Consider the following 26,526-nt stretch of genomic DNA (forward strand, 5'->3'; position numbering starts at 1 on the left):
TAAATTTTATAATTTTATTTGTTTGGTGAAGCAAAATCCTAAATAGCTCGTGTTTGCAAGCAAGTGCATGATCATGAGAAACATTTTGTAAAGTAAATAAAAAAAATATTTGCGTGCTGGTCCTCTATAAAATGTCAAAGCTTTCATCATATTTTCGATTCCTCGATTAATGGGATTAGAATCTTTATTGTCGATTACATAGTTAGATAAAAAGCAGCATCTAAAGAAACAATTTCCGTCACCTCAAGAATTCTTGACCTAGCAGTTTTCTGTACTTTCTTTTAACATTCGATGTTCTTTGGAAGTGTGCCAATTTATACAGTTTGCGCTGTTTAATATTGTATAGTTTGTTAATGTCAATACAATAACCACCAATTACGCTCTGTTCAAATTTTTCGAATTCATATTGTCTATTAAAAATTCCAGTTCTTCTTTTGATTGAATGTATTTTCTTATTATCTTTACAGCGTGGTCTGTTTGTATTTACCGCACTATCAACCGTGTAATCATAATAGTTACATTTTGTCTCAATTCAATCATCTTACATCATGTCAATTTTGCTGTACTAAATACCTCCTTATAAGCAGCAGGAAATTGAATATTTGGGACTGATAGAGAAAACTTATACAGAAGCGTTGCATGTTTAGTATTTAATCTCCGAAGTTCTTTTGGTATGTCAAACAGTATATCCATGCTTCCACGTTTGTTTGAATGTGATTTGCAGATTTCAAATTTAAGAGAATTCCGTAATGCGGCGTGTAGTTTCTTTACTCCTTCAGCATCCATAAGACCATGCAAATCTAAAACAAACAGATGTATCTTTATTTGCTTGGAGAAATAGAAATGTATGTTTGGATTAATTATAATTAAAGTGTTTCTTTTGTTTCTCTTTGTTAATTTATTTGTGTTGTGCTTACTGTCGATCAAGCATTTTCCAACCGATTTTTACAGTTCATTCCAATAATGAGTTGTTACTGTCATGAGTTATTGGAGGTATTGAGCGCTCAAAAGCATGTTAAACTCCGCTGTTCCCAAACTAGGAACATATAATTCAGTGGTTGTCGTAGGTTGCTGTGTATCTTATTTGTATTTCGTTCATTTTGGTGGTATAAGTTTGACTGTTGATTTTCCCTTATAAATTGTTTCACCTTTTGCAATATTGGACATAGTCTTATTACACTATATTGGGCTTTGTCGACATTGTGATCTTTAATTGTTCACATCTTCTTCCTACGATCTTTCTGGAAAGTTTGTACAATTTGTGATCGTATTATATCTCCTTATTTTTATATAAGTAATTTACCTGAAGTGATCTTTTATGTATTGTTTGTTATTTCACTGATCGAGATTAAAAACATGGTGATAATAATGGATGATGAAAAAAAAACTAAGTTAACTTTTTGGCGAATATTTGCCTGTCCTAAGTTTAGAACCTTTAAAATGTTTGTCTTTAGTTGTGTTTTACATGTAAAATCCTTCATGTAATTTGGTGCAAATGGCAGATTATTGAAAATTTCCGTGTGTTTTATTCATTTCTTGCGTTGAGAATGGGTACGGTATGAAGCATGAAATATTGTAAAGGCATTTGCCGAAAGTTGACGCGATATGTTTACCTCAAGAGGTATTTTTTGTGTCGTTTATTCCTTTCTGCTAGACATTTACCTGTATACTTTCAATTTATCAATTACTTCTCGTCCTAGAAGACGTCATTATGCATTAAGAGTATATTAACACACAAAAAAAAGATTTTCATATTTATTAAGTGTTGTTGAAAAGAAAAGAGGGATTCTCCAACATCTTTTGTCTACATGCTAACACATTTAGGCTACACACATGGTTTGTTATGACTTAAGACGTTGTTTTTTGGTTCCGGACAAAACTTTCCAAATGTGTAAAAATAACTGGCCTTTGATATAAAGCGGGTTTTTGTTTTCAATCTACAGCATACAATCCATATAAAACAAATTGATTTGAAATGTTATGGAGAAATATAAACACATTGGTGCAAAATCTTACCTGGCTGTGTTAATATGAGCGCTAACAATAATGCCATTTCTGTGTCATTCAGACATTGACATTTCAACCTTTGAACTAATTCAAAAACTTCTTTTAAAAAATCCTGTTCTTCTCTGTCTGGAAGGGAAAAAAAGCCATAACGTATTGTATGTTTAACACGGTGCTGAGGGAAAATGATTTAAGCACACATTTAAAGGCGACAGTAGTTAACCAAATCTCTGTAAATTGTAAATCCGCTAATACGAGAAAATATAAAGTAACAAACAATTCTAAAAGGAACGAGACCAGGTGTGCGATAGGAGAAGCGACTCCTGCCGAGCAAGTATCACCCGTCATGCGAATTCCCACTCAGTCAAAATGTCACAATCGTTAAAATTACAGACCAGACGACTGTACTGGTATCTTAAGATCTAAGACTGCGTAAAAAGGTGATTTGAGACACCACAAACCTCTGTGGGACCATTTTGTGTGTAAGGAGCACACCTTTGTTAATGAAGTCCGAATAGTGTGAACATGTAAGAACACAACGCGTTAACAGAGATATGTAGAAACCATACGATTATGCAATTAGCATGTTACTGCAGAGAAATGAAGAGTTTGACAATTGCAAAGGTGAAGTCATCTATGTCATAGGTTCTAGTTTGAAGTCAGTCATCTGTGTCAATATCAAGGCAAGGTAAGTACTAAAAGCAGACCTTCTACTTTTGGTAGTATCCTTAATCTCAAGTTCCCTAGGATATATGAGATGTAAGCACTCATTTAAATGTGTGCGATTGAGTGACAGAACAGCATCAATATATCCGAAAGTGAAATTAAAGATTATATTTGTCTTTGAGATAGTTCTGTACGAAATCTGTTTCATAAGAGTATAAAAAACTAGACGACCACTATTGGTGCACAATTAGTTCCAATTTGAATACTGACTGTCTGCTTAAATATCAAGCCACCAAACTCAACAAATACGTCCAGCATTTTAATGGTATCATCTTCAGTATATTTGTTGTAGGAAGCAGTGTGGTTCTTCACAACTATCAGTTTTTTTATGACATGACCTCAACAAAGGAATTTGTATCTACGTTTCCCGTAAACACGCGTCTACCGTACCAAATCTCAAACCTACATTTCTTTGATGTTTTAAAAGCGAGTCTAAATTCAATTTGTTTTTATTTTCTAAAACTTGTGATACATGTTAAGTTCGAATTATAACACCGTTGTGACGTATTGAGAAGTTGAGAACAAATCAATGCTGCAAGGCAAGCCACAAACTGAAATTGATAGATTTTTGAAAATTACTGACGAGGATGCTGAAAGTGTAAATCCAGCTTATAGTAAGATGACGTCGGGCGGGCTGACGGTTTGAAAAGATTGGTTCATATTTTGTGTATATGGTGAAATAGGGTCATTTGCAAACCATTTAAATTTTCAAATGACAGTACCAATTTTTATCAACTCTACTTTTTAACCCAACAAAATCGGATAAATGTTTAATATTACTAGAAGTTATGCGTCAATTTTAGATGTATACCACAAACAATCAAGGTGTGATGTATGTTCTTTTTGCACTGATGACATGTTTTTTGTAGAAAAAAATTATTTGAAGATGTTTACATATTTCATATAAAAAATTAAAAATATGAATTATCTAGATACAATTTGTACATATAGTTTTAAGACTTACTGATAGATTTGAATGCACGTAGAGACATCAATGAACCACCAAAAACTACATTATTGTGTGTGTTGTCATATACCTTCGAACAGAGAATCAGTAAAGCTTCAAAAACTCCTGAAAAGCAATGGAAGCATTGTTATGTACATCATGATGATAATAAAAAAGCAACATATGAATAACTCATTCGAGCGCTACAAAAGTCTGAACTAAACGATGTCGTTTCAAAGAGTAAAAATCTACATGTATTATTCACAAGACATTAACCATTAAGCCAGCACACCAGTTGAAATGCACGTTGCAAATTAAGAACTTCAATGAGGTAACGATAGTTTTATACCACTCTTAGATTGATACTAAAATGTCGAATCACACTCAAACATCAGATATTTAAAGCAATTACAGAGTATGTTTTTTTAATGTCTCGTCGCATAGGAAGCAACTTTTAAAAGGCTATAGGACTTTCAAAACTTTTTCTCTATTGTCTGAAAATACACAGATTGGGTAGAATGGTTAACTTCAGTCGTCATAAATTTTCCACATTCTAATGCGCTTGCTAATGTAAATAATTTGTCGAAAAGTTCATTTTAAAGTTTGAAACTATTTTAAATTGCAAACTAAGCACTTACAAAAATTAGGGAGGATAGTTTTGGGAGTCATCGCAGAGGATCACGCAGCATGTAAATAAGTAAATTGTGTTAGCATTAGGGTTATTCTATGTATAGCAATTTATCGAATCTCCTATCCACTTCTAGGAATATCATTGGTTAAAAGCGAACACGTGGGAACCGTGTATATTTAATATTTGGTCAGTGGGTGTGTTTAATTTTAAATACACTGCCAGTGGGCTAGGTTTATTTTAAATACACAGTTAGTAGTAGAGTTACGTTCCTGTAAAAATGTTGCTGTTCTCAAATTAGCACAAATTGTAAACATACATGATTAAATTTGTTCATGCTTTTAGACAAAATCTTTTCGGAGAGACGCCGACTTTCTCACGGTAAATAATTGATAGTTTTGTAAAATATTGTGCAAAATTGTGATATCAAGGTTTACAACTACATCTAAATTCCCTATATCAAGATAGTCGGTATGATACATTTGTTACGCAATGTGCTAATGACCTAAACAGATATATATGGGGTCAATAAATTCCATATGGGGCTTGAGCTTCGCTTGTTCCCGCACCATACGGAATTTACTGACCCCGTGTTTATCATATTAGGTTAAAAGCACACTGTAACTAAATGGATATGGACAGGGGTGTTTTGTTTAACCTAAATTTTGACCACAATCATGAACGCACGGTTGTCTATCAGGATCACGACACACCTTATAACCATGCTTTAATTCATCCCGACCCCCAATGGTTTGAAATTTGGGATTTTGTGAAATTTCACCTGGGTTGCTAAGTTGAACTAAGCTCTTGGGCAAGATTTTCAATGTAGGATTTCCTCTGTATTCGGGACACATTTTCTAGTAGTGGTGAATAATCATGCAAAGCCTCATCCCCGAACAACAAGGTGGTTTCAAGTTAGAGTGCGAAAGATTTTTATACATATGAACAATGGTTGCTAGATAGAACTAAAATTTTACCATTTTTTGCACCATTTTTTTGCATTGTGTGAACACTTATTTACAGAAAATTGACGCCTTAATGATATTTCCTGCTAGCAAAGAGATGTTTCTTGGAGGTTGAAACTCTAAGGGACAAAAACATATTCCGTCAGCTGTAGAACCAACCTAGTGGTTGTAAAAAGTCGTCAGATCCAAGATTTATAACGTTTTATCCCACATGCTCTATTAGTAAGTGATTTGTAAAGAATTGGAATTTCTTAATTTTTGCGTATTATTCTTTGCACACGCATTGGGTAATTCATTTTTCACATATAAGTCTTTCGTTTTCACACCCTCATTTCGTTGAAAAAATCAACCAGAATCGACATGTATTTGCATTCATAATGTATTTCCTCGAATTATCTTTTCCTGATTGAAGATTTAGCATTTGAATTTTTATTTCCACTTATTCGTAGAGACCATACTTGCACATATTTTTCATTATTTGTCATCAAACATATCAATGCGACTTCTTATCCAACATAACATTTTTTTTCCTTTAGCATCATTATAAAATTTGTCACGTCGTATGAGCATATAAAAAAGAACTTAAGGTATTATATTGTGTGTTGTTTTGCCGGTTACTTCTCGGTATGATAAACATGACTTCAAAGAATATTGTTGACTTCGTCAATTAATGATGAATATAAAAATCAGAAGACCTTGAATGATTGCCAATGAATCAACTTTCCACCGGAGACCAAATGATGTAGACTTTAGCAGCTGAAGGTAACCATAAATTATTAATATGTGTATTTTTGAGAGAAGATAAAACTTGTGAGATTCTCATCATATAACCGTTATTCTATTTATGATAACTGACTATCCCAACGTCGAGTATGTTTCTCTTATATTCCTTGTGGTAGATAAAGTAGCATTGTGAAAGTTCGCTCGAAGTCAATTCAGATGTGTTTAGACACCTCTAATGTATGCCTATGTTATTCTAAATGTCTTTTGGAAACTTGAACGTGTCCCTAAAAAGTAAAACATTAAGCAATAGCAAATACTCATAAAGAAACTCTTTGACTGCAGTTGAAATGCAAGAATATGAACAGAAGACTGATCATTGTTAAGATCAGTAGGAATGCGTCGGTTCAAACTGGTTTTCTCAAATGCAACCCATTACTATAGTTCTGTACTTAGGTAGGCACTAATCCACCTGTTCATATTCCTGCTGATATTAAATTACTTCAAGTGCCATTTTAAGATATGTTATGCAGCCATTATTCTGCATATACCAGCATAAGGTTTTACTTATTTATTGACTGCATCGCATTTTGTTGGCATGGCGAATTATTCATTCATAACATGAAACAATGCCCTGTGGTCGCACACGGCGTCGGTCTGATTTCTTCAGGGTTTTTTTTTATCTTATAATTTGTACATTTAAAATACAATTTCAACATAAGTAAACTATTGTTGTATTCTATTGAATCAAGCTAACACATATCAAACTGTAAAGAGAATATTATATATTTTTAATAATTACCGTTTTTAAGTAGGATAATTTTATCAGAGTCACTGAAGCCACCAAACTCTGGAATCTGCTTTGCAAATTCAACGACCTGTATAATGGCATCAGTTAAATTGTTTATTACATGCATCCATTGTTCTTCCCGCCTCTGAAATTGAAAAAAAAATTTCATGCTATGCCGTCCTATATATACACAACCTGTTAAAACAATAACTAGAGGCTCTCAAGAGCCTGTGTCGCTCACCTGATTCTACTTTGGTTTTGGAAATCATGTTAAAATAGATTAAAATCATAACAACTACCCTAATAATGAGTGAGGCCAAATTTGATTTAATATTGGCCCTGTAATTTAAAAAAAAAATCCTGGTGGCCATCTTGAAAAGTAAATCAGCAACAAAGTAGCAACACTTCATCAGCACCTCATAAGAAACATTTATGCCATGTTTGGTTTCATTCCATTCATTGCACCTCTAGAAGAAGCTTTTATATATATTTCCCATAGGGTCTCATGTTAAAGGAAGTCCCCTGCTGGCGGCCATCGTGGATGAAGGATCAGCTTCAAAGTAACAACACTTAGTCAGCACCTCATAAGGAACATTCATGCCATGTTTGGTTTCAATCCATTCAGTGGTTCTCTAAAAGAAGACATTTGTATGTATTGTCCATAGGGTCCTTTGTTAAACACTGTTCCCAGCTGATGAGCATCTTGGATGATGGATCGGCTTCAAAGTAACAACACTTAGTCAGCACTTCATAAAGAACATTCATGCCATGTTTGGTTTCATTCCATTTAGTGGTTCTCTAAAAGAACACATTCGTATGTATTTCCCATAGGGTCCTATGTTAAACTAAGTCCCCCGCTGGCGGCCATCTTGGTTTATGGATCGGCTTCAAAGTAACAACACTTGGTCAGCACCTCATAAGGAACATTCATGCCATGTTTGGTTTCATTCCATTCAGTGTTTCTCTAAAAGAAGACATTTGTATGTATTTCCCATAGGGTCCTATGTTAAACTAAGTCCCCCGCTGGCGGCCATCTTGGATGATATATCGGCTTCAAAGTAGCAACACTTGGTCAGCACCTCATAAGATAAATTTATGCCATGTTTGGTTTCATTCCATTCAGTGGTTCTCTAAAAGAAGACATTTGTATGTATTTCCCTTAGGGTCCTATGTTAAACTAAGTCCCCCTCTGGCGGCCATCTTGGATTATGGATCAGCTTCAAAGTGACAACACTTGGTCAGCATCTCATAAGGAACATTCATGCCATGTTTGGTTTCATTCCATTCAGTGGTTCTCTAAAAGAAGACATTTGTATGTATTTCCCATAGGGTCCTATGTTAAACTATGTCCCCTGCTGGCGGCCATCTTGGATGATGGATCGGCTTCAAAGTAACAACACTTGGTCAGTACCTCATAAGGAATATTCATGCCATGTTTGGTTTCATTCCATTCAGTGGTTCTCTAAAAAAGTCATTTGTATGCATTTCCCATAGGGTCGTATGTTAAACTAAGTGCCCCGCTGGCGGCCATCTTGGATGATGGATCGACTACAAAGTAACAACACTTGGTCAGCACCTCATAAGAAACATTCATGCCATGTTTGGTTTCATTCCATTCAGTGGTTCTCTAGAAGAAGTTCAAAATGTAAAAAGTTAACGCCGACGACGGACGACGACGGACGACAACGGACGACGCTGGACGACGCCGGACGACGGACGACGGACGCCAAGTGATGAGAAAAGCTCACTTGGCCCTTCGGGCCAGGTGAGCTAAAAAACTATAAACATAATCAAGCTCGTATACTCATATTTTATTTTTATATCATTTGTAATGCAACTATGTTGTATCAATAGTTCTGATTTAGACAATCAACCTACAATTCTCTATATACCTATCTGAAACTAAGGGATACCGACATTGGGAATTCTGGAATGTATTGACGTGTATTTTCTCCAAAAATTAGCAAACACACTCACATTTTTCTACTAAAACCTTTCTTTTTATCAAATTTTATTACATTCTGAGGCAAACACGAACCCAGAAAAACGCCATGTGTTTACGTTTGACACCCGTAGCATACCTATGACGTCACCTACTTTAGATGCCAAAGAAGATAACATCATTTCGCGGCATTTTCGTTTAATAAAAATTTCACTCCGAAATAATGACTTAAATTGAATGACATGTTTATTTGCATTAGAATAGGGATGTCTGTATAGCATTTGAAACTTTGCTGACGTCCATCGATAGTTTTAGAATCGCAAATATCCGTTTACCTGTCTCCGCTGCGCATCGCCAGGTAAACTAAATTTGAGACAGTAAAACTACCGACGCAAAGCTTCAAATATAATACAGTTATTTCTTAATTCTTTCTACTTGGAACCATATACTAGTGCCTACGTTTCAAAAAGGCAACGAGAGAGTTGATAAAGATCATTTAAAAATTGTGTTTTAACCACTGACATATATAACCAGTGTAACAGTTATAGCAAACCATTTCTCTCAAATAATAACATTGTCGAAGTGATAATACTTGTAGCAATAGAAATTATTCAATCATTCTTTCATACAGATCTTGTGTAGTGTGTTTTTTTTTTATTTCTGTTGTGTGATTGACGGACCAACAAGACTAATGCAGAATTTAATTACCCAATCCTGATTAAAAAAAAATATTTCCTTTCATGCTAGATAATAATGTTTGATGCAAATTGTATTTAAAAACAGAAAGTTGTTGCTGCATGTTCAATCTAACGAATAATTCAAAATGTAGAAAACGTAAGCACTTTTACTGAAACCCGTAAAACTTATTATATTATAAAAATTAGATGTGATATAATTGCCGAGGAGACAAAAATCTACCCAAGTTAAAATGATGCAGATAAAAGTAATTATGGTCATTGTATGGTCTTCAGCAATGATAAAAATCCATACCGTGAGGTCAGCTAAAAAATGCCCGGTCATGAAAAAATGTGAAACAGTTAAAACGAGAAAACTAACGTCCCAATTTCACAATACCATTTATCAAAAAGATATATGACAAACATACATCAACGACATCCATTGAATTACAGTCTCCTGACTTGGGACAGGCACAAATAAAATTAGGCGGGTTGAGAAATGTTTGTAAGCGCTCAACCCTCCTCTTACCTGGGAAAGTGGTGTAACCGCACAACATAAGAACACACTAAAATACGTTTTCATTTTTTCAACCACGTTATCCTGAAACTAACTGCACCAAATATATATACATATACCAAAGTTTTGGATGTCGAGCTACACGAACAGAGAGGGTGAGAACATCATCCTTTACACGAATAGTTCATAAACCACGGAGTTAAAGGGTCGTAGTATTCGTCTGGTTTCTATGGCATGTCATCAACCTTGGCAATTGAAGCTTTTCAGTTTTATGAATTCCATGTGCAGTTTTACTATTATAGATTTTCATGAATGTCATATCTTTTTTTGATTTGAAACATCATTTTTATCATTATTATCACCATCATTATAATTATTATTATTGAGAAGGACGTACCATATTTTCGTATTTCTGTAGATCTGCTAAAGATATGTAACCAGACCGTAAAATTGTTTCATCAATCTTTTGCTGAGATGAGTATACATTCAAATATGCTCTGGTTACTGCATTGCTGAGAGTGTCTAAAAAGAAGTTTCCATTATTGAGCTGTTTAAAGATTTGTTTTCCTTTTGTTACATTTTATATTCCTAATTACTCAATATTCAGTATATACTATTCTCCATTATTTAAGGACATTCAGTGCAACCCGGCCATCTCAGTCTTGATTCAACCACGAAATGAGATGACCGTAACATGTTGACTCTGTAAAAAAAACCTTCATGTTACCTGGGTAAATTATTGATAATCACGTATGGATCCGTGGGGATGACTAGATTCCATAGGTGTAACATGACTTCACGTTATGTTATTGTATTTCATTGTTTGTTTTTATACAAAACTTGGCATGCAAATACCTGTGTGCGATAAATTCGTTATAGTGTTCGCTACTGACCTCCTAAGGATCCATAGAGGGTTAGTTAAATCCATAGGGTTTTTACTAAACCTCTATGGATCCATAGGGATCAATAGCAAACCATATAACTTGTTATGTTCTTTATTATTAATCTTTATCTGACATCATCCCCTTATAAAACATCGGGTAAATAAGGAACAATGTGATTGGTGTAACGCTGTCACGTGATGACCCCTATGCACGCATAGAGGGTACTTCACATAACATTTTACGAGAAAAATTACTCGTTAGTCATGAAAATATCGGTATGATTTAGGATCATTTATTGTCGAACAATTCTTTTGTGAAAAGAATTCCAGCAGATTTCATAGGGGTATCATGACTATAAATGGTATTGAATTTCATTGTTCATTTTTATACAAAACCTGGAAAGAAAAGTTCGGTGTGTGATTAATTTGGTATACGGTTTAAAATCGACTCTCTATGGATTCAATGAGGGTTAGAAAAATTCTTTTGGGGATTCGGCTTCACCCCCCCCCCCTCCCCCTATGGATCTGTACGGGGTCAATAGTAAACCATAAAACTTATAATATTAAATCATGTATCTGTTCCTGACACAAACATGAAGGTGTATCTGGTCTCACTCCACTTTGTCCTCATGAGATTCCAACTTTTGTCAAAAAATATTTTGATCGATTAATTTTGTATGAGTAGATTTAGTAGCAATAAGTTTCAATTACATTTTGGAATACCCTGGTTTGTTTACAGATTGTATGTTGTCTAATAATATCGAAAATTTCTTTTTTGCTGGGTCGTTTTAAAGTATAAACATACCTATTGATAATTACATTAAAAATCTGCGATTATATGTACAAATTTTCCCATTTAAACCAAGTGTATGACCAATCTGTAGAGTTTGTATCTTTATTACTTAAACTGTTGTCCGCATATATTAAACATCGATGTGCTAGCTGAATAATATACATAAGATATAAAGTAAGACAAGTTATATTCGCATTGAAATAGGTACAATTATATTTTCTAATGTGCGGTTTGCTAAATTATTGATATAAATTGTATATATGAATACTAACCTTTAATAATGCTGAATATTTTGTTTAGCTTAGCCTCTAATGAAGCAGTTCTCGTTCCTCTTGCCATGCATTTTTCACATAAAAATGTTTGAGAACAATATTTACAAGTCACATAATAATCATTCTGTGGCCATTTTCATAGTACCCCGTAATTTGTTCTTTCCTTTGGTAGCTGAAATTATTTTAAAAAGTAAAGCTGGTGACCTATAGGCATATGCATTGTATTTTATTAAATGATCATTCCGGTATTAGAAAAAAAGAAGGTTCTAAAATGAAAATTACAATCGCCACTACAAGAGAATTAGCCAAGGCAAATGACAAAGGTCTGAGTGTGTTTGTGTTTAAATTGTTTATTTTTCAAACTTCCTGTAATACTTATCTTAGATTTTAATTGAAACCACAGGAATGATTTTTTTATCCTGTTTTTTTGGAATTAATGGAACGTGTTATTTTAGATCTGGACAAAATGTTTTCAAGGTATTCTCCAAAAGCACAATAAAGCAAAAATGTCAACAAACGGTTTTCAACAATATTGTTATTGACAAATGTCTGTTTGGCAGTCTATACTTCCGACAAGAAACCTCAAAAAATAATTTGCTGATAATACCAGTTAGAAAGTTGGAAGTGTTATCAAAAAGAGAAAAAGATAGGAGGTGCCGATTTGCATTTTACTAGAACCATTCTCAAAATATATCATAATACTCAAGCCAGTTGTTAAGGTTTGCATGCGGATATTGGGTGCCTCCCCGTCATAGCCATTCGACTCTCTGATATCTAATGTAATGGCAGCCAGTTGTTTAGATAGGCTGTGGATGAGAGATGTTGATACCTTGTTGAAGTCCATGTTTTGATTTGCATTACTCGACAATTCTCTACATTAAATTAAAAAAATGAAATTAGAAGAAATGCGCAATGCCAATCAAGATTTGACAGCAAATTGATGATGGCCATATCTTCAATATCTCGTAGAAAATAGAAAAAAAGAAAGATAAGGGCAATACAAATTCACTAGTCTAATACAAAGGGGGAAAGGAAACATGACAAATATAAAAACGACAAAAAGTCCACAATACACTACACAGAAAACTAAAGATTTGAACAACATGGATCACTACAAAACATTCGATGAACTCATGAAAAGTCAACAGTTCCAGTTCCACTGGAGGCACCTGTGATGCTCATGGCTAGTAAATTTCGATAAAAAGTCTCATTCGGTGATGTCACAATCTCGTCAACAGCTATTCTTCATTCTTTGACGCCTTTCTTTGATTCAGACTAATATTTCATTAATCGGTTAATTAATTAACTTACTCTCTCTTGGGTCGGTAATATTCATTGAATTAATCTTTTGTTGTGTATTTGCAATGTCGTTCAGAACTGCTTCATCTTTTTGTAACTTGTTCACGTCTTTTGTTGAATCTTCTTGCTTCCTTGTTGAATGTGCAGAAAGAATTTCTGAATCTGTTTCATTCTTTTCCGTTTTTATTGCTAAATGCATACAGTTGAACAATAGTAAGGTTAGTGAAGGTTGACAATACATATACTATCTGTTGTCTACATTCGCATTAATCAAAAAATAAAATCTCAATTAACAATATGAACTTTGATAGATTTGGCTATTATTTGTAGGTCCATTTTTGTGATATAGCTCTTCACGTGCTTCGGTACTTATAAATCATTGGGTTTCTAAAATTTGGCTTTGGGCGTTCCTAACGATGCTTAATCAAGAAAAAGCTTTAGACGCACAATACCTATAAATTATTATTTTTAGTTTTAAATTAAGTTAATAGAAATGATGCAGGGTCCCATTTCGTATCTAAAATCACATTAACAGTTATATTTTAGATACGTTGATTAGATTTCCAACGACGTGTCAACATTCGTTCGTTCGGGTTTCTTGAAAATTGAAAATTAATCTTAGCTTCAGTGCATCCTTGATAGATTTGATGTACATTCTTGATACTTGTAGTATTTCAGAATTATGTATTCCTCAACAGAATGATGTATACACATAGAAGACACATTTATATTTCTAAAGGAGAGGTAACATATGTTGTTTTAACGGTAAAAAGGATCTGCTTACCCTTCCGGAGTACCTGAGTTCACCCCCAGGTTTTGTAGGGGTTCGTGTTCTCAGTCTTTAGTTCTCTATGTTGTGTTTTGTGTAATGTTATTTGTCTGTTTGTCTTTTTATCAGCCATGGCGTTGTCATTTTAGTTTGACTTAAGAGTTTGAATGTCCCTTTGGTATCGTTCGCCTTTATTTTAAAAGGCATTCAAGTAGATTAGTCTCTAGACTCCATCTTCCATACATTTTTCATGTTCACTTATGTACCGGACTCTTCCAAAAAATTGCCAGCAAAACCGAAAAAAAAACACTGACCTCTGAATAGAGATAACCACTGACGATTTGTCTGACTTCCCTTTCCCCTTTTCACGTTGGGACATCAAGGATGTAACTTGTCAGAAGAATTTGTCTGTCCAAAGCACCATTACGAGTGCCACTTATATAGCAAAAACTGTGTCCTCCAATATCAATAGGGAATAAGTGATCACCTTGATATCTTATCTTTCTTTTCTTAGATTATAGATGAGAAAATGTATAAATTATGTATTATTAAAATATTATGTTGTTCATTGTAGGAAAAGTACTCATTTCTCTTTTTTTTCTTCTTTGTTATCTTATATATATATATTGCTTGGTACTATTCTGCAGGAGAAAAGGGAAATGTGCTTGTGTTAATGATTTAGTATGTTTAAGTAATTTAGTTAGTTGTTCAAACATATTTTGCTTGATCATTATTTGGTTTGAAAAAAAAAAAACATAACATAATAATGTGTAATTTATGTAATGATATAGAATAATTGAAAATGAGTAAATAATGTTGATGACAGTAAATGACATCACACTGTTTGTCAAGTTTTGGCTGTAGGTGTGTTTCTTGCTTTTGTGTTTTTTTATATTCTGGCAGGTTGTTAGGATGTAAAAATTTGACAACGCAAAATATTTGAAAAAGACATGGTACAATACAGTTGTAGAACAACTTATCTATGTTTTAAAAAGAAAAATTATTATAAGTCCAATCGATACAGACAACACCATGTCAAAAATAAAAACGACGAAAAGCACAAATAAAAATAACAAAAAGTTACACAGGAAACTAAAGATTGAGAAACACGAACCCAGCAAAACCCAGGGATGAAAGCATATGCTCCAGAAAGGTCTTTCATCAATACGCATTCGAAATAAATTGATGTTTATTAAACAGAGCATTAACACTAAGCTTAAAACCGAGGGCTTATGTTAGCCTCTAACAGGCTGCTATTATTAATAGTTTAAAAACAATCTGCATATCCATATCGATGAGATTGACAATGTCGAGCTCCTAAAGTAAGATGTAAATTTGATACATTTAATGATTAAATCCTAGCATAGGACATTTTGATATTAATTAACTTAAGAATATCTACAAGTAATTATCACTGATTCAATTATTTTATTGCACTTTTTATAAACAAAAGATTTTTTTTTCTGCAAAAATTTTATGCAAGATTTTTCTTATTAATTTGTTTTGATTAATTATAAAGCATTTTATTTTTCATTTAACGTCCACAACCTTATCATCCCTAAAAGAGGGACGAAAGATACCAGAGGGACAGTCACACTCATAGATCGAAAACAAACTGACAACGTCATGGCCAAAAATAAAAAGACAAACAGACAAATAATAGTACAGATGACACAACATAGAAAACTAAAGACTAAGCAACACGAACCCCACCAAAAACTGGGGGTGATCTCAGGTGCTCCGGAAGGGTAAGCAGATCCTGCTCCACATGTGGCACCCGTCGAGTTGCTTATGTTATTACAAATCCGGTAAATAGTCTAATTCGGTAAGTCACATTCGTGAAAAGGGAAGGGTATTGTAGTTACGACATAAGGAACATATCCGATATCATCTGTGAAACGGTTATTCCATAACGGTCAACCAACTCGTGATAGCGTCCGTAAAATTTACGAAGGGATGACTTCAACTTCACCATTTGGAACTCTTGGTTTAATAGCTTCCTTGTGAGCAGCAATCCTCTATCAAGGAAATCATGATAGGAAAAACAAGCCCGGGAATATCGTATCAATTGGGAGATATATACTCCGTATGCAGGCGCTGCTGGAATGTTGCTACATAGAAATGGAAAGTTCACAATTGGGAAGCTGAAATCATCTCTTTTGTCGTAAAGTTTTGTTTTCAACCGACCCTCATTGTCAATTTCTAGATGTAAGTCAAGATATGAGGCAGATTTATATAATCATGCAGTATTTTCCTTTATAAAATTGTAGTAAGTGGTTGTATTTCAATTATAATAAGCTTGTAGATAATTCCCACTGCAGATACGCCTTCAAATTAAAAAAGATTTAGTGTGTCTAATTTATAAAAAAAAACCTAACCTAAGTATGACAAACAGTTTCATGTTATTTACTTTCTTCAAAATTAATTATCATTATATAATCATGCAGTATTTTCCTTTATAAAATTGTAGTAAGTGGTTGTATTTCAATTATAATAAGCTTGTAGATAATTCCCACTGCAGATACGCCTTCAAATTAAAAAAGATTTAGTGTGTCTAATTTATAAAAAAAAATCCACAGAACCACACACATTTCTTTACAAACATTCAGATTTTTTTTTTAGAACATCACAATATGAATATCATATATGAATAGTTTCTAATTTTTGTCCTGATACGATGAACTTTAACGGGGAAGCTTGCAGATAAATCTTCAATGCAGATTAGCAGCCTTTGAAATGAGCTTACATAAACCTTAGTGTGTTCAATTAGGAAATGTTGTCAACCGAGGCGCACACATTATCACAATAATGTCAGGATTACAACAAAATAAAGAAATATAAGTAGTATATATGAAGTCTTCCTTACATCAAAAGTTTCTTGTTTTCGGATTTTTTTAATCCTCTTTTAAAACAAACCACATCCATTTAAAGATTCAGCAGCAAAATACATTAGTCCTTAAACCTGTCAGCAAAATCTTGGAATATCAATGCATATCAATGTAATAAATATCTGTAATATGGCGGTTGATTAAATGATGAGATCCAAGTGTGTGTCATTAAATATAGCAAATTTAAACATATAACATACTTGATGACATCGTTCAAAATCTTTTATTTCCAAATACAATACCGCACAATTCTAGAGGCAACAGTTAAAAGTACATTTCAAGGTTTAATGTCAATTTAAATAGCGAACGGGAAAATGATATTATAAAACATTCATAGTTTCATCCTATATTAGAAACACTTTAAAGCTTTATGAACGGCTCATTCAAAGAACTATTTATCTGCACTGCAGATTATCTACATGCTTACTTAGTTACCCCCGTCTTATGACAATATTTTATAAAACTGAACACAAAATAACCGTTAATGATTATTATCAAAAGAAATACTCAATACAACATACTTTTGCGCCTATTTAAATTCACTTAATTTCACAATGGAATGACATTGGCTTTATCATATCCATACTTTTCAATTTATCTTTACAATATATCTGCTTCTCCTCCTACTAAAAGATTGTTTGCCAAATTAAAACTTTGCTTTTGCTAGCACTTCGTCTAGTTTTATTCAATTCTAATATTGAATAAATTTATATATTTACATGTGATGTTGGTATGATCTTTACGATTTTGAACATGATTAGTGTCCATACTTAACTTCGATTCATTATTTTAATTCAGTACTTTCAGACAGTTCGTTTGCAAAATACAGTATGATGTTGATGTGTAGAGGTAAATAGCAGCTACTGAATATTGACTGAACAGATCTTAGTTGACTGCAAGGGAAATGTCTGAACAGTTCTGAAATTACCGCAGTGGATAAGTCTGAAAATTGACTGAAAACAGAAAATGACTTTATAATCCATTGTTCGGTCTTTTAAGCATGTATTCTTCTTATGTTTCAGTCTCGTTGAAATCTCGTTCGGGAATTATTTCAAAAACATGTGATACAAGTCGAAAATATTAATGAATTTAAAAAGTGTTTTATCAAACTAAACTCTGTGAAAAAATTACGTACTTACAATAAATAGTTTTTGAGAAATAAAATTTTCAAATTTCATAACCAATCCAGTCAATGTCTTCAGCCAAAATGTTGAGGAAATGGGTGAGGGGTACAAAGAAATGATTTTATCAAAAAAAAAATGTACATCCCATATCAATTTTTTTCTTTTCAAAATTCTTGGATATGTATTTTTCCAATCATTTTTAACAAAGAAGTGGAAATAATACGCTTTTTGCTATATAAAAAAAACCCCCAAATTTACAAAATTGACAGCATGCATGATCAATTTGACACGAAAAAGCCACAAAATTTCATAAAACTTTCTAATATTAACACCAACCTATAGTTTTTTTAAGTTGAATTTATTTAGATTGCTCCACTTCAACTTTAGTGAAAGTATGAAAATAAGTTAAATTGTGATAATTGTAATAAAAATTGATGAAAAATGGAAAAATCACTAAAATTAAGGTACTTTCAAATGGCCGTAGCAAAAAAAGAAGTGCACCATCATATGAATTTTTCTTTAATCAATTGCTTTCTTTCGGTCATATAAACCCAAAAACCAGGATATGAAAAAAAGTTTAATTCAAGAAATGTTTGGCTCCTCAGAGGTGTACATCCTTAAGAGCTGTTCAGATCGAAATAGCCGTTCATATCAAAATTGGTTTACTAGTGATGGTTACAGGTAAAACACAGACAGTTGGTTTTTGCCGACATTATCATAAGAAAAGTGACTTTTCTATTATTCCCGCGTCGTTGGTTTTCCCATTGTACATGAACATATTTTTCACGATTAAGGGACATTAAATTAGATGACTTTCAGTACATTAATATATATCTTTTTTATGGTTTACAATGTATTTGTGATTTAAAATAAACTCAGAATTTTACAAAATGTTAATTTGGTCCAATGAGCACACTAGTTACAATCTATTTGACCTATATCTGATTATTAGGAATATTTAAAAAAAAAAAACATTTTAAAAGTGACAAACGTTTGTTTACTTCAACTTACCTGATATAATTGGACAGTATATATCTATTGTTATATACAATGTTTCTGGTACACGGGTGTCTATTTCACAGTCCTCAAATATATCCTTTAGGAATTTCCCAATTGCTTCAACTAAGGCAGGTTTGTCATTAATCAGTTTCGTCGATGCTCTAGTTGTTAATATCAAACATTTGAATTTAAACTTAATCAAATGTAACTCATCTTCCGAACAGGAATTATCTTGTTTAAGTTTCTCTTTCAGCTTCTGTTCTATTTTTTCTTTATTCCAAGACAATGGTGTTTCGAGTCTAATTAAAATGTCATGTTCTGAAGAAGTGTTCTCGCCTTTTCAATAAAAAAAATTGACATGTATTCAAATCATTATTATATATATACAACCATCTTGGTATAGAAATGACAAATTCAGAGCGAATAACACTACACGCCCTAATTTTAGTATGATACTCAAATTTGAAACTGTTCGTGATACATTATATAAATACATTCACTTAAATGGTTGCAATGACACAAAAACACATATTTGTCATGTGAAAAAATATTGTAATTTCAATTCTCTGACGTCATATAGTAGTGCATGAAAAAGGTAACACTCAGAAAATAGATGAAGTACCTAGAACTTTCAATTCTATTTACATTTAATAAAACAAATAATTAACCAAACACTTTAAATATCGTAGTAAAATATTAAATTCTTGAACAAACACAATTGATCATTCACTAATGCGCTATGCGCACATTCATGAATTGATATGTTATTCAGGTTGTTACGTTACTACATATGTTTAATATTTTCTGACATTTGAACTCTTATATGCATTTGAGGCAATGGAAGTACATAGATGTTCAAATCTCATAATGACTATGTACATTTTGTCTGAAAACATGTTCATAACGCCATAGTGACATCATATCGCAATTGAAATTTCTGGACTACCGTGTCTTAATTATATCATATTATTCATTGACGAAATAACCAAAATTTTTAAAGAATATTTTTCCACTTTTAAGATCTGCTTTTTAAATCAATTTTATGAAAACAATATACTTAAACGCGTTATCTACAACTTTTTCAAACTGAAAGTCTAGAATTTTAATAAGTAGTACGAGATTGCTGGGACCGTGGGACGTCAGAACGCAGTCTTTATATACAAAACAAGGATATTTCCGACCAAGACTTGGGGTAGTAAATTTCTGTCTCGAAATTGTGAAAGATCAATTTTAAGTAGATAAATCACACATCATGCAATGCCTTATTATTTTAACTGCACAAAGATGTAACTTTTATTCTTTTGCTCCCATGTAGGACAAAACGAAAGATTTGTTTCCATCAACCTTCCATTTTAGCAACAGTGGTAATCATTGGAGCCAATTTTGGGGAAAGCAAATGATCAATGCGCTACTTTTGCATACAATGGATTGGTAGAAGGAGATAAACCCGTTAATATATGCAGGCACCAGCATCATATGCATAGATTAACATTCTATGCGTACGGAATGAATTAACGCAGTCACGTAAAAACTTATTAGAAGGGAAATGACTAGTAAAACACGGGGGTTTATGGGAATAATTTCGTTAGTGCTACAGGATGTTAGTTCGTGAATACAAATTACAAGTCGAGCCAGAAACTGTCCACCTTAAATTTTAAAGTGTGTGCAATTTCCATGTTTTGGTATGGACAGCACTCGGATTTCCCACAGCCGCTGCAAGTCCTAAAAAGGTCGTTAGACATCTAATTATATCTGATAGGTTAAAAGGTATACGTAAACGGATGTGTAGATTATGAGTACGTTTTTTGGTTATAAGCATTACATGTGTCTTTCATTTTTGCTTCTGTGCAATGTCTATATGCCATTTTGTTTTTCTTTGTTGACATATTTGTTTGTTTTTATAGTGATTTAAGATTATAACACAATGTTGACTGTTGTACCCCTATTTTTGACTTCTTAACCTATTATGTCTGTTTGTTTTGTTCACACATTGTTGTCAATATAATGGAATTTTATTCGACTGTCATACAAGTGAGAGGTTTAGCTAGCTACGAAACCAGGTTTAATCCACCATTTTCTACATAAGGAAATACCTGTACCAAGTCAGGAATATGACAGTTGTTTTCCATTCGTTTGATATGTTTGAGCTTTTGATTTTGCCATTTGATAAGGGACTTTCCGATTGAATTTTCCTTGGAGTTCGGTATTTCTGTCATTTTACTTTTTTACAATAAAACATATAGCTTGATGTATCTATACCTGTTAAACTTGTTGTCTCTTTGGAGTCCCCTTCTTGTCGCTTTACTTCAGAAACTGTTTTTAATTCTCCAAATTGAGCATATAAAAGGAAATCTGAAATAAAATTACACAATATATCAAGTTTATGTACTTGTAACTTGAACAAGATACAAGACTACATTCTAAAAGATAAATTATAACATTATCCAATGGCTTTATTGTTGGTTTATGTCAATTCTATAAGTTTATATTTTGAAATGTTTTAAGTAGTGGACAATGGTAAACAAACATAACCCATACTTTAAAAAGGAATTGATTTCTAACAAACAGTCAGAGGTCAAGAGGAAAAAGTCGAAAATAAATAAACGTTTTGGAGAGAATATATGTATTAATGCTAATGACATTAATTTGTTACTTTAGTAAACAAAACAACTTGCATTAGAAAAGGAAAAAAAACAATTTTGAAAAGATCGGATAGCAATTTGACAATGAGAGATTGGTAGTCGAAAAGGGTAGACTTGAGACAAAATTGCGGAATTGCTTGAAATCATCATTAGCAGGAGTGTTTTATGTTACTGGTTACTTATCGTAGTCAAATACTGTACTTTAAGAAATAATAATCAATGGTTAATTTTCATAAACTTTACTAAACCGTTAAGGTATGTACACAATATTCCGTCAAAGAATAAATATTCAATTCAATCATAGTACCTAATTTTGACTTGATGTCTTTCATATCTTCTCCTTGTGCTATCAATGTGTCGGTATGTTCCTTCTGCTGAACTGATATCGCTTTGATAACTCCCGTTGACTCGTTAATAACAGTCTGCAATGGTTTTACTCCATTTAGAACGTGATGCAACTTGAAAGAAAAAAGAAATACATTGCTTTAAGGATATGTTTTATTTTATTTTTTAGGTCCGGTGAATGTATAGGCAACAGTATTTTATTGATGTTTCATCTTAGTTTCATGGACGCATAAACTTTATAGAATATCATCGAAATGACGTCTTTGACCTACACTTCACAAGCTCTACATCCCTAATACAATTCTGTGTATTGTAAGGAAATCTTTTTGACCGAATTATTCGAAGACATATGTTCCTTTCAATAGATCCTAATTTTAATGTTATTTCTCCTGGATTCCTTATAAAAAAGGAGATGTGGCAGATTGCTTATTGGACAACTATCAATCAACGACCAAAACTTTCATAGTCGTGATTTCAAAACAGGACACAAGATAGAAATGACAAGTTGGATATTTCTTGCATGGAAGGAGATGTCCATCCAACCAACGAACTGTTAATGATCTACCTCTGTCTAGCATCCAAATGATTCAAACTGATAAATCTTTTTCGTGACATAAGAGATTAGAAGTGATTGCTGTTCTTGTTCATGTAAAACTACGGAAAACGTGCTATTATGATCACCTGACTTAAAAGGTAGCACAGAAAAGACAGTGATCTCCTCTTAAAGTAAAAAAAAAATATATCAATTTACAAGCGGCGACAAATATGCATTTTTACTTTAAATCGTGTTTTCTTTTACGGTGTCGATATTTCTCTCCCATGAACACGAGTGCGGTTGGTATGCTCGAAGCATGAACAGTGCCGCCTGATCCGAGACCGGTACATTTTTCTTTTACCGTATCAAAATTGTAGGTCCTGCTTAAAAAGTCAAACAACTATAAAAGTATCGAACATGAAAAGACATACTAAAAATTATTAAATTATGGATGTTATTTGACGATAAGAATCCCACGCGAGCGCATTCAAAACTCGGAGTAACGCACAGACGAACAGACACCCCATATTATTTTAAAAGAACTGCCCTCCGGTGGGTTTGAACACTATATTGTGTAACGAACGAAGGCAGGATATGTTTTGTTAAGTGTTGATTTCTCGGACATGAGATGAAAACAATGCTTAGTAATTATATATGTTAATGAAAAATATTGGACAAGAACAATCTTTCCCGGCTGATCGAGCTATATTTGCTGGGCAACAAAATATATCCGAAAAGACATCCAGTATTGACACCTTGTACAAGCCAAATGATTGTTCTTAAACGCAAGAATATGCAGAGAAAGTGTAGTAAATTAAATAAATGTATTACAGGCTATAGAGTAAAGGTTGAATTAACACGCCATCGGAGAATTAAAACAATACAAAGGTATAGACTTTGTGGCGACATCCAAGACAGCGATTAGTATCTGTTGTGACCATATGCGCTGCCTTTGTGTGTCGTCGAAAAGACTTATTTATATAATTTAAAAAAAAATCTTTTTATTTTACTCATATGTATGATCTCTTTTATTTTTTGGTTTTTTTTTATTTTGAGATGACCCTTGTTTTTCGTCTACTGTAATCGTAAGTCTAAGTGTAGTCCTATGTAGTTTCCGGAAATGTCTATGAGTAACACGAATACTACGAGTTTGCAGTGTGACGCCGTCACGACTTAGCGATTATTTGTCTTTTGACCCTATTTTTCGCTACATATCAAAAATCAAAATTCTGTGGACGGATTTTCATGAAAACGCAATTTAAAGTAAAATACACACAATTTTCGCCGACAATCAATTACATTCTTTCTATTCTATATTTTTAAAGACATTTTGCATTTTTTTTGTCCCCGGCACTCCGGCCCTCCACATATAAAAACTGACCGCCACGAATAGGCTACGTACATAATTTCTCGATATTCAAAAGCAGACTGCCAGTTCAGCGAGTTTAAAATGCATACAAAATTTCATCAAAATCCGAAATATCGCCAAATTAAGTATCCTTTACCTTGTGTACATCATTTCCGACAACACTTTTGTTTAGTTTAATACATGTGTTACAACCCTACTTACGTTTATCATATAGGGTACAATCTTGTTTAAGTACAATATATGTAAACTCATAATCGATACATGGATTAATATTTTGTATCTCAGACGCGTGTTTTGTCTACAAAAGACGCATTATTCTTTAACACAACTTCCTCTGGGTACAATTCATATGACACAACTTCTCTTTAGAATAACTAGAACACACCCGCGAAATCACGGGTATTTAGAGCGTTGTTGAAAGTATGTAAACTGTAGTAGGATGTATTTTTGTAAAAGATTTTATGACTGGAGAATTTCAGGAAAATTTTCAAAAGTCATAGGTAATTGGGGACAGGACAATTTTTTTTTAGCCCTCCCCCTTTTTTCCAAAGTCCGCTATTTTTTGTTTTCTTTTAATTTTAATTATTTTGGCGTTTTTTCTGTATATTATGAACATACATATATTATAAATAAAGTGTATTTGCTATTTATTATTAATTCCAAGTTTACTATCCACGGCGGTCACTGATATATTATATAGAGACTCTCTATATAATATATCATGCAGTGACCGCCGTGGATAGTCTTGTCTATGACTCCATCAAAGTCCGTCCAAAGACGGAAATAATATCCGGACGCCTTTATTTTCGTTTTCCTCACAAAATAACCCAAACTGAATAATCATAAGCGAGGATGACAAATGCGACTATTGCATGGTACCTATAGGACACAGAGGCATGATGATTAATTTATTGTGGAAGGAAGAGAAGCGACACAAAGAATGAGGTCTTCTCATTTAATAGTATAGATATATATGATATAACCTCTCTTTTCCTCGACACTAATTTACCTTGGTATAAATTCAAATTGTCATGATTAATTATATCAGTACATATAAATCAATTTTACTAAGTTCTTAATATATTTCAACTTTTGTTCTAGACATAATTGTGATGAAAAAATAAATGCCTGAAATTCTACCCGCTCCTATGACTTATATTCAAAATAACTTAATAACTTTATTGTGTACCTCTGAAAGATTTTCTTTTGATTTCTTGATTATGTCCTTTAATGCATCAATAGAACAATCAGTGAGTCTTTCTATTTCTCGTTGAAACACCCGCACAAATGAGTTTCCTATAACACCAGCTAAGCCTAAACATGCTATCTCCAAAATTTTCCATTGTATCTTGTAGTTTGTTTCTTCTATTTGACCATTGCCAAGATGGACTAATAAATTGCGCACTTTCTTTAGATCTTTCAGCCATGATAACTGTTGTGAGGGTGGTGGACAGCAATGGTAAATGATAGCATATAGTAATGTTATGTCTATATCTTCAACCAAAGCGGATGTATTAGCAGTATATCTGCATAAGCAATGTTGTATAATATCCCGACCACACCTCTTGACATGACCTGAATTAATAGAAGCTGTACTGACATACAGAACATCAAACTGTTTTTTTCGCTTAAATGGTGCAGCCAATGACAGTTTTGTACACTCACAACATTGAACTGTTGGTATGAACTCATGAAAAAGTATATGTTTATTCCTCGTATCGTTCAAAAATTGTATGAAACTTGTGTTTTGCAAAATTTTGTTTTCAAAAAACAGATGAAGAATGTCAATAGCAGGACCGTAGGAAAATGCCAACAGCTGAATGTACCATTGTCTTTCCTCCATAGATAATCTAAAACAGAAACAAAATGAATAATAGCAGTACAAAATCGGTCTAGTTCTTTGCTTAAATCTGCACATTTTGAGACAGAATGGCAATTTAGGTGTAAGATTGCTCATTAAAATAAAAAAAATAAGTGATTTATTGCATTATTTAGACTGTTTTGATAAACACCAAATATTTATTTTTGTTCGATTTAATTTTTCAACTTAGCCATAGGGGAGTTAATTCCTATAGCATTTATATAAAGGAATGTTAATGCAATTTTCTTTTTCCTTGTAGGAGATAAACAAGTTCGGTGACACTTTTGTTCTTTTAATTTTCTAAAAGTATATTATACATGTTATAAAACCTATCTTCTCACAATTTAATTCATCCATCTTAAATTAAAAAAAATATATATTTTGGATTTTCTTTTGCAATTATATTTGTCAATTCTTGTTGTTTATTTCAGCACCGCATCAATTGATACAGCATATTGGTATTAAAATATTTTGATAGTGAGTGTATTACTTCGAATGCTAAATATTCCAATCAGTCTACCATAGGGTACTGCAATAGTGTCCCAATGTACTGTCTGGCATTAAAACCCATGCTAGAGAAAGGTGCCTGTTTGGCTAACAGATGTGAAAAACGCAGCCTCGTCTGGTCAGAATTTGGGTGTTAAATTCGAAGCCTCGTGAAGAGCGGCTGTCACACTCTCATGTCGTTTATAAACCCTTGCAACTAATCTTTCTTAGGTCCGTAGGTGACATGTTGCAATGCCAAAAAAGTTGCCACTATCGAAACCACCTCTTTTTAGTATAAAACTCATTAAAGATACCAGGTTTGTAATTTGGTACGCCAGACACGCGT

General features: G+C 33.1%; 1 protein-coding gene across 2 annotated transcripts; it reads right to left on the reverse strand.

Annotated features, from left to right (window-relative positions):
* Positions 1 to 25,460, reverse strand: LOC127729271 (uncharacterized). 2 transcript variants are annotated; one of them, XR_007994568.1, is made up of 11 exons: positions 25,023 to 25,460; positions 21,892 to 22,042; positions 21,202 to 21,294; positions 18,955 to 19,278; positions 13,175 to 13,351; positions 11,864 to 12,035; positions 10,313 to 10,437; positions 6,792 to 6,924; positions 3,695 to 3,802; positions 2,017 to 2,133; positions 1 to 800 (listed from the first exon to the last, which is right to left on the reverse strand). XR_007994568.1 is itself a non-coding variant. In XM_052237006.1 (7 exons), the coding sequence occupies exons 2-6, from the start codon at positions 21,914 to 21,916 to the stop codon at positions 11,983 to 11,985; spliced, it is 672 nt and encodes a 223-aa protein (XP_052092966.1). In that variant the 5' UTR covers positions 21,917 to 22,042; positions 25,023 to 25,460; the 3' UTR covers positions 10,444 to 10,618; positions 11,864 to 11,982. The 2 variants fall into 2 exon arrangements, 1 of the variants encoding a protein (XP_052092966.1); XM_052237006.1 differs by lacking the exons at positions 1 to 800; positions 2,017 to 2,133; positions 3,695 to 3,802; positions 6,792 to 6,924; positions 10,313 to 10,437 and adding an exon at positions 10,444 to 10,618.
* Between the last annotated feature and the right edge of the window lie 1,066 nt (positions 25,461 to 26,526).

Source organism: Mytilus californianus, unplaced genomic scaffold, assembly GCF_021869535.1.
Source record: "Mytilus californianus isolate M0D057914Y unplaced genomic scaffold, xbMytCali1.0.p SCAF_2, whole genome shotgun sequence".
NCBI classification, from domain to species: domain Eukaryota; kingdom Metazoa; phylum Mollusca; class Bivalvia; order Mytilida; family Mytilidae; genus Mytilus; species Mytilus californianus.

Bases quoted from the DNA above. Each gene is read 5' to 3' on its own strand.
- LOC127729271 (XM_052237006.1), bottom strand. From the start codon at position 21,916: ATGAAAGACATCAAGTCAAAATTAG. The intron at 21,295-21,891 runs GTACTATGATTG...ATTTTATTTCAG, and splicing joins AGACATCAAGTCAAAATTAG to ATTTCCTTTTATATGCTCAA. The intron at 12,036-13,174 runs GTAAGTTAATTA...AAATAATTTCAG, and splicing joins TATTACCGACCCAAGAGAGA to CTACCAAAGGAAAGAACAAA.